The sequence below is a fragment of the Rhincodon typus genome, chromosome 43 (assembly GCF_021869965.1).
Source record: "Rhincodon typus isolate 14 chromosome 43, sRhiTyp1.1, whole genome shotgun sequence".
NCBI classification, from domain to species: Eukaryota; Metazoa; Chordata; class Chondrichthyes; order Orectolobiformes; family Rhincodontidae; genus Rhincodon; species Rhincodon typus.
The window spans coordinates 6,243,972-6,252,280 of record NC_063374.1 but is presented as its reverse complement, the minus strand read 5'-3'; the positions used below and the strand labels follow the sequence as shown (position 1 = coordinate 6,252,280).

At 47.7% G+C, this 8,309-nt stretch overlaps 1 protein-coding gene across 1 annotated transcript in view; it reads left to right on the top strand.

The window, feature by feature from the left end:
* Positions 1-8,309, top strand: part of LOC109925231 (solute carrier family 22 member 6-A-like) — a 20,379-nt gene that overhangs the window by 659 nt on the left and 11,411 nt on the right. The window contains exon 2 of the mRNA XM_048619740.1: positions 6,653-6,776. Within this exon, the coding sequence (XP_048475697.1) occupies positions 6,653-6,776 (124 nt within the window). The remainder of the gene's footprint in view (positions 1-6,652; positions 6,777-8,309) is intronic.

Below are 8,309 nucleotides of genomic sequence, written 5' to 3'. Positions count from 1 at the left end.
AATTGTCCCATAGTGCCCAGGGATGTGCAGGTTAGGGTGGATTGGCCAAAGGGAAGAGGGTGGGTCTGTGTGGGATGCTCTCCAGAGGATTGATGTGGGCTGAATGGCCTGCTTCCACACTGTATGGAGTTCGAAGGAAAATAATGTGTCCTGCATGGAAAACTGAGATATCTCCAGAACAAAATTCAATAAGATCAAGGCTGATCATTTATTGTCAACTTCCTTGCCCACGCACCAATAACCCTTAATTCCTTTCCTGCTCAAAAATCAATCCATCTTTGCCTTAAATTCGATGAGGCACCCTCACTGGGCAGGGAATTCCACAGATTCACAACCCTTTGGGTGAAGAAGTTCCTCCTCAGCTCAGTCCTAAATCTGCTCCCCTTTATACTGAGGCTATGTCCCCCTCATTCGAGTTTCACCCGCCAGTGGGAATGACCTCCCTGCTTCTATCTTGTCTATTCCCTTCGTAATTTTATATGTTTCTATAAGATCATTCTAAATTCCAATGAGTACAGCCCCAGTCTACTCAATCTCTCCTCAAAAGCCAACCCTCTCAACTCTGGAACCAACCTAGTGAACCTCCCTCTGCACCCTCCTCCAGTGCCAGTCCATCCTTTCTCAAGGGGAATGTTGTAATAATTGTAATGGGCTCAGCCAGTTGGCCCTCATAGGATATGAGTTCCCTGATTGGGTCTGTTATAGAGCCATAAAATAATAGAGCCATAGAGGTTTATAGTGTGGAAACAGGCCCTTTGGCCCAACTTGGCCATGCTGCCCAGTTTTCACAACTAAATTAGACCTATTTGCCTGCGTTTGGTCCATATCCCTCCATGCCTATTGCATCCATTTACCTGTCCAAATGTTTCCTAAATGATAAAATTGTACTCACCTCCACCGCTATCTCTGGCAGCCCATTCCAGACACTCACCACCCTCTGTGTGAAAAAATTGCCCCTCTGGACCCTTTTGTATCTCTTCCCCTTTCACCTTAAACCTATGCCCTCTAGTTGTAGATTCCCCTACCCTGGGGAAAAGCTGTTGGCTGTCTACATTATCTGTGCCTCTCATGACTTTACAGACCTCTATCAGGTCACCCGCTCAGTCTCCTACGCTCCAGGGGGAAAAAGTTCCAGCCTATCCTTACAATTCAAGTTGTAAAGTAGTCCAGTCCAGGTAGCATCCTAGTAAATCTTTTCTGCACTCTTTCTAATTTAATTATATCCTGTCTATGCTAGAGTGATCAGAACTGCACACAGTACTCTAAATGTCGCCTTACCAATGTCTTGTGCAGCTGCAACAAGATATCCCAACTCCTGTGCTCAATGCTCTGACCGATGAAGGCAAGCATGTCAAAAGCCTTCTACCTGTCACTCCACTTTCAAGGAGCGACGAACCTGTACCCTTAAATTTCTTTGTTCTATAACACTCTCCAGGGCCCTACGATTGACTGTATAAGTCCTGTCCTGGTTTGACCAACCCAAATGCAACACCTCGCATCTATCTAAATTAAACTGTTAATCTGGTCCAATCAGGGAGTCCTGGCTGACAGATATAGAACATAGAACACAGAACAGTACAGGCCCTTCGGCCCACGATGTTGTGCAGACCTATTATCCCACTAAGATCAAACTGCCCTGCATACCCTACATTTTACTATCCTCCATGTGCCTATCCAAGAGCCGCTTAAAAGTCTCTAGAGTGTCTGACTCCACTACCACTGCTGGCAGTGTATTCCACATGCCCACCACTCTCTGTGTAAAGATCCTACCTCTGACATCTCCCCAACACCTTCCTCCGATCACCTTAAAGATATAAACAGGAGTGTCAGGGTCTTTGTTCACTCTGAGAGCTGGCTCTGAGGGAGCTGGGTCAGTGTGAGAGCAGTGTGAGGATCAGACTGAGAAAAAATGAGGAATGAGGAATGAGGAATGTGGAATGTGGAATGTAGGATGATTTCAGAATTGAGGTGCCAGAGAGACAGCGTGGATCAGCGAGTACCGGGACGATAAAGTGAAACAGATTTGGCATGGGTAGTACGGTGGCTCAGTGGTTAGCACTGCTGCCTCACAGCACCAGGGACCCGGGTTCGATCCCACCCTTGGGCAACTGTCCGTGTGGGTTTCCTCCTAAGGTCCAAAATGCAAAGGTTGGGTTGGATTGGCTGTGGGAAATTGTCCAGGGATGTGCAGGTTAGGGTGGATTGGCCGTGCTAAATTGTCCCATAGTGCCCAGGGATGTGCAGGTTAAGGTGGGTCAGCCAAGGGAAATGTAGGGATGGGGTTGGATCTGTGTGGGATACTCTTCAGAGTGTCGGTGTGGTACCGGATGGGCCGAATGGCCTGCTTCCACGTTGTAGGGATTCTATGAAGTTAAGACATGGCCAGCAGTGTTTTGGATGACATCAGTTTATGTACAATACAATATGGCGACCATGCTGCAGCAAGGTTAAAATAGTCAACTATAACGATAACACAGGCATAACTAAAGGCTTCACTGGCAGATGGTTAAAAGCCTTGCGTGTTAAAATTCAACCTCAAAATGTAAGCTGAGCTAAAAATGCAATTCATTTGCTTTGAAGTTAAAATCCACAATTTTGTTTTTAAGACTGCTCACGTACAGAATTGTTTGTGTCTCTCAACACAATAGGGTTTGTACTAAAACATTCTCCTGAAAGCACAGTGTGTGATGGGGCAGGATCTGAACCAGGAAGGTCCTGGTTTTCACCTTCATCCTGTGCTACATGATCCAATCTCCTCTGGGTCATTAGTAATAGTGTGCAATGATAACGAATCTTCATTTCCTCTAGTTGGAAAGAGAAAGGAATTTTATCGGCACACTTGGCACTACCAGAATCACAGAGCTGTACAGCACAGAAACAGACCCCTCGGTCCAACCTGTCCATGCTGACCTGATATCCTAAATTAATCCAGTCCCATTTGCCTACATTTGGCCCATATCCCTCTAAACCCTTCCTATTCATATACCCTTCCAGATGCCTTTTAAATGTTGTAATTGTACCAGCCTCCACCACTTCCTCTGGCAGCTCATTTTATACACGTGCCACCCTCTGTGTGAAAAAATTGCCCCTTAGGTCCCTTTTAAATCTTTCCCCTCTCACTTTAAACCTATGCCCTTCTAGTTTTGGGCTCCCCTACACCAGGGAAAAAGACCTTGGCTATTCACCCTGAGCAAGCCCCTCATGATTTTATAAACCTCTACAAGGTCACCCCTCAGCCCCTGATGCTCCAGGGAAACTAGCCCCAGCTTATTCAACCTCACTTGGTCTGGGCCTACATGTGACTCCACACCCACAGCAATGTGGTTGACTCTTAACTGCCCCTCTGGGCAATTAGGGATGGGGCAGTAAATGCTGCCTGGCCAGTAACAACGTTGAATGAATAAAAGAAATTGTCCAGTAGGGCCCTGGGGAGTGTTGCTGAACAGAGAGACGTTGAGATGCAGGTTCATAGTTCTTTGAAAATGACGTTGCAGGTAGACAGGGCGGTGAAGAAGGCGTTTGGTACACTGGCCTTTATTGGTCAGTGCCTTGAGTATAGGAGTTGGGAGGGTCATGTTGCAGCTGTACAGGACATTGGTGAGGCCACTTTTGGAATACTGCCTTCAATTCTGGTCTCCCCGCTATAGGAAGGATGCTGTTAAACTTGAAAGGGTTCAGAAAGGATTAACAAGGATGTTACCGGGTTGGAGGGTTTGAGCTATAGGGAGAGACTGAATAGGCTGGGGCTATTTTCCCTGGAGCGTCGGAGGCTGAGGGGTGACCTTGTAGAAGTTTATAAAATCATGAGGGGCATGGATAGGATGAATAGCCAAGGTCTTTTCCCCCAGGGTAGGGGAGTCCAAAACTAGAGAGGCATAGGTTTAAGGTGAGAGGGGAAAGATTTAAAAGGGACCTGAGGGGCAACTTTTTCACACAGAGGGTGGTGCATGTATGGAACGAGCTGCCAGAGGAAGTGGTGGAGGCTGGTACAATGACAACATTTTAAAGACATCTGGATGGGTATGTGAATAGGAAGGGTTTAGAGGGATATGGGCCAAATGTAGGCAAATGGGACTGGATTAATTTAGGATAACAGGTCAGCATGGACAGGTTGGACCGAAGGGTCTGTTTCCGTGCTGTACATCTCTATGACTCTATGATAATACCACCAGACCCATCACCTCCCCTCCATAGTTCACTAGAAAGATGACTCTTGTTTGATTCACATCTCAAGATCCATTGCCCCAGGTCACAGGTGTAGAATTGGTGATTTGGGCTATGATTATGAGGGTTTATGAACGTGTATGAACTGAAGAACGAGGTGAGATGAAGAAGAGAACAATTATCTTTAATGTAAACACAAAATTAAAAAGAGGGATCGCAGAACCTATTCCTTCCAGTTGTGCATCAGAATAAGCATTTTCATGAGCTTCAATGAATCTGTTGATTAAATGTGGGGTGACACGGTGTCTCAGTGGTTAGCGCTGCTGCCTCACAGCCCCACGGACCCGGGTTCAATCCCACCCTCGGGCGACTGTCTGTGTGGAGTTTGCATGTTCTCCCCGTGTCTGTGTGGGATTCCTCCAGGTGCCCTGATTTCCTCCCACAGTCCACAGATGTGCAGGTTAGGGTGGATTGGCCGTGCTAAATTACCCATAGTGTCCAGGGATGTGCAGGTTAGGGTGGATTGGCCGTGCTAAATTGCCCCATAGTGCCCAGGGATGTGCAGGTTAGGGTGGATTGGCCGTGCTAAATTGTCCCGTAGTGTGCAGGGATGTGCAGGTTAGGGTGGATTGGCCGTGCTAAATTGCCCCATAGTGCCCAGGGATGTGCGGGTTAGGGTGGATTGGCCGTGCTAAATTGCCCCATAGTGCCCAGGGATGTGCAGGTTAGGGTGGATTGGCCGTGCTAAATTGCCCCATAGTGCCCAGGGATGTGCAGGTTAGGGTGGATTGGCCGTGCTAAATTGTCCCGTAGTGTGCAGGCTACTTGGATTATCCATGGGAAATGCAGGGTTACAGCGATGGGATGGGGGTCTGGGTGCGATACCCTTCGCAGGGTTGGTGTGGACTCGATGGGCCAAACAGACTGCTTCCAGGCTGTAGGGATTCTGTGAATAAACAGAATAAAACACCAAGCTGGCCCATTCTGAAACTTCAGAATATCAGTCTCGGGTAACACTCCTCAACGCTGACCATCTGATATTCTGATGGCCCCCAGAGGAAACTTTGGGGTAAGATCATTGATCAAAGTTTGATCCTATCACACTGAGCTATTTTGTCAGGTCTGCATTTCGATAAAAGCAGAGTTGGCCTACAGTACAGTACAGTGATTCAACTGTTGAACTCTGCAGAACATAAATGTCACGAAAGATCTCTTTGCAATTAAATTGAAAGTTAAACTCTAAAGGGAGAAGTTACCTATTGGATGTCTTGTGCAGTTAGAGTGGATATTGGACCCTTTCTGGTGACCTCGTTGGCATCAGTAAAATCAGACAGGCTAAAGATTATATACTTTAGTTCCTTCTAAATGCGGGTCAGCTTGTTTCTGATTCATTAAACCGTAAGAAACATGAACAGGAGGAGGCCATTCAGCCCCTCGAGCCTGCTCCACCATTCAACAGGATCCGACATTCCTCATTGTCCATTTCCCTGTGACTCTTGATTCCCTAACTGGTCAAGGATCTATCTGTCTCAGCCTTAAATATACACAAGGGCTCTAGACCCACAATTCTATGTGCAAGAAGTTCCATGAGAGAAGAAATTGCTCTTCATCTCAGTCTTAAATTGGTGCCCCTTTATTCAGAGACTGTGCCCTCTGGTCCCAGACCCTCCCATGAGGGGGAAACATCCTCCTCAGCATTGACCCTGTCAAGCCCCTTAAGAATCCTGTATGTCTCAATGAGATCCCCTCTCATTCTTCCAAACTCCAGTGAATCAGCAATGAATCAACTTAGACCTGTCTATTTTATGCCAGAATTGTAGACATCAGGGGGAAGGCGATGGCCTAGTGGTATTATCGCTGGACTGTTAATCCAGAGACCCAGATAATGTCCCGGGAACCCGGGTTCGAATCCCACCACGGCAGATGGTGGAATTCAATGAAATATCTGGAATTAAGAATCTATGATGACTGTGAATCCATCGTCGGAAAAACCCATCTGGTTCACTAATGTCCTTTAGGGAAGGAAACTGCCATCCTTACCTGGGTCTGGGCCTACATGTGACTCCAATGTGGTTGACTCTAAACTGCCCTCTGGGCAATTAGGTGCAATAAATGCTGCCTGGCCAGCGATGCCCTCATCCCGTGAATGAATAACAAGAAAGGGAAATCAACTGAATATTGAATCAAGTCTACCAGGGATTCTCTAATAACCTGCATTCCAATCAATGCTCAGAGATGAAGATTGCTACCTTAGGAGGCTTTTGTCACATTTAAACACCGCTGTGTAAGTAAAATTAACTTCAGGAAGGTTTTGGAGAAGGGAGGCAATGAGAGGGGAGTGTCGTTGAGTGATGACACTAGCCCCTTTCTTGTTATTGTGATGCCATTCAATTACCAATTAAAGTGCTATGCCGTCCACTTGTGTTATCAGGAGATTTATTCACTGTGGAGATAATAATCCTTAGGTATGTGTGGTCCTCCTCACAAGGTGGTTCCCCGAGTCCGCTCGCTGGCTAATTCTGAACGACAAGGCTGATGTAGCTCTGAAACAGCTCAGGAGGGTGGCCAAAATGAATGGCAAGGAGGATGAAGCGAAAAAGCTCACCGTCGAAGTAAGTGATGATGTTACTTACAACGTTTCACGCGGAGTTGGAAAACCCACTGCTCCTCGCAATTCTGACTCGTGCAGAGGAGCAAGAGGGGTGGCAGGGCGCAGAGGAGCAGTGGTTCTGGCTGATAGCTAAGAATTAACACGCGGACTCCTGAGCTCAGGAAGCTGAGCACTAGGGACTTGGCGCAGGCTGGTTAGTGATAAAGAGTGAAGCAAGCTCCAGAGGGAGAGTGAGAGCAAAACAGAGAAAAACACAACCATTTCCCACCATGACAAGAAGATATCCAGAGAAGTGGAAAAGCTATCCAAAGTGCTTCCACAATCATAGAATCCTTACAGTGCGGAAGTAAGCCATTTGGCACATCGGGTCCATACTGACCCTCCAACAGGCATCACAGCCCAGACCTGTCCCCCTACCCTATCCCGTCATTTCCCATGGCCAATCCACCCCTAACCTGCACATCCCTGGGCACTATGGGACAATTTAGCATGGCCAATCCACCCTAACCTGCACATCTTTGGACTTTGGGAGGAAACCGGAGCAACCGGAGGAAACCCACGCAGACACGGGGAGAATGTGCAGACTCCACACAGACAGTCGCCCGAGGGTGGGATCGAACCCGAGTCCCTGGTGCTGTGAAGCATGGCAGGACATGGAGAGAAATGTTGGTTTCAGACTACCCCAGAAATTCAAGCCACGAAGACCAATACCTCCAGCACTGACAGTGGTCAGAGTCCACTCAGTCACGGATCAGGATAGCTTTCAGGAGATTGTGTCTCAAGAAATAATGACCACCATACGCTTTAAATAGCCAAAGAGATAAATCAGTCTTTCTCAAGACACTGGGTGCGTACAGACTTGGCTAGCTGGGGAAAGTAAATGACTTTCTACCTGGAAGAAAATTAAAATTTCAGTGCAATTCGATTTCTTGCTTGATTTGAATTCAATTTATTTATTGTCATGTGCATCTTGTTACAAAACACAGTGAAAGGTGCCGTATAGTGTCGCTGCACCATCTTAAAACACAGAAAAATAAACCAAAACAGAAAATGTAAAGGCAGAAATGTAAAGAAATAGAATTTTCCGACTTTACAGAACCTTCTTGTTCAGTGCTCAGCCACGGGCCATGGGCCTGGTGACCAGGCCCGAGCCCTGTCCGCAGCACCGCCAACACTGGAACAAGAGTGGCCTTTCTTTGGCGCCATCTTGCCTCCACTGACACCCCCCCCTCGCCACTATCAGTCCTCTCTGGCACCTCGCCAATGCAGGTCCCACCGCCGCGTCTCATGCCAGGCCCAAACTCACCTCCACCACCGCCCCCATGAATCTGCGCCAGAAGCAGACGCCGTCAAGAACCCAGACGTACCACCACCGCAGCAGGCCCCAGTCGCACTAGGACTGCCTCAGCAACGCAGACGCCGCCAGGAACACAAACTGTCTCCCCGCTGTCACCGCCGCGAGTCTGCACCGCTGGGCCCTACCTGAGTCTGTGCTGCTGGGCCTAATCAGGTCAGTAATGCTGGGCCTATCCAA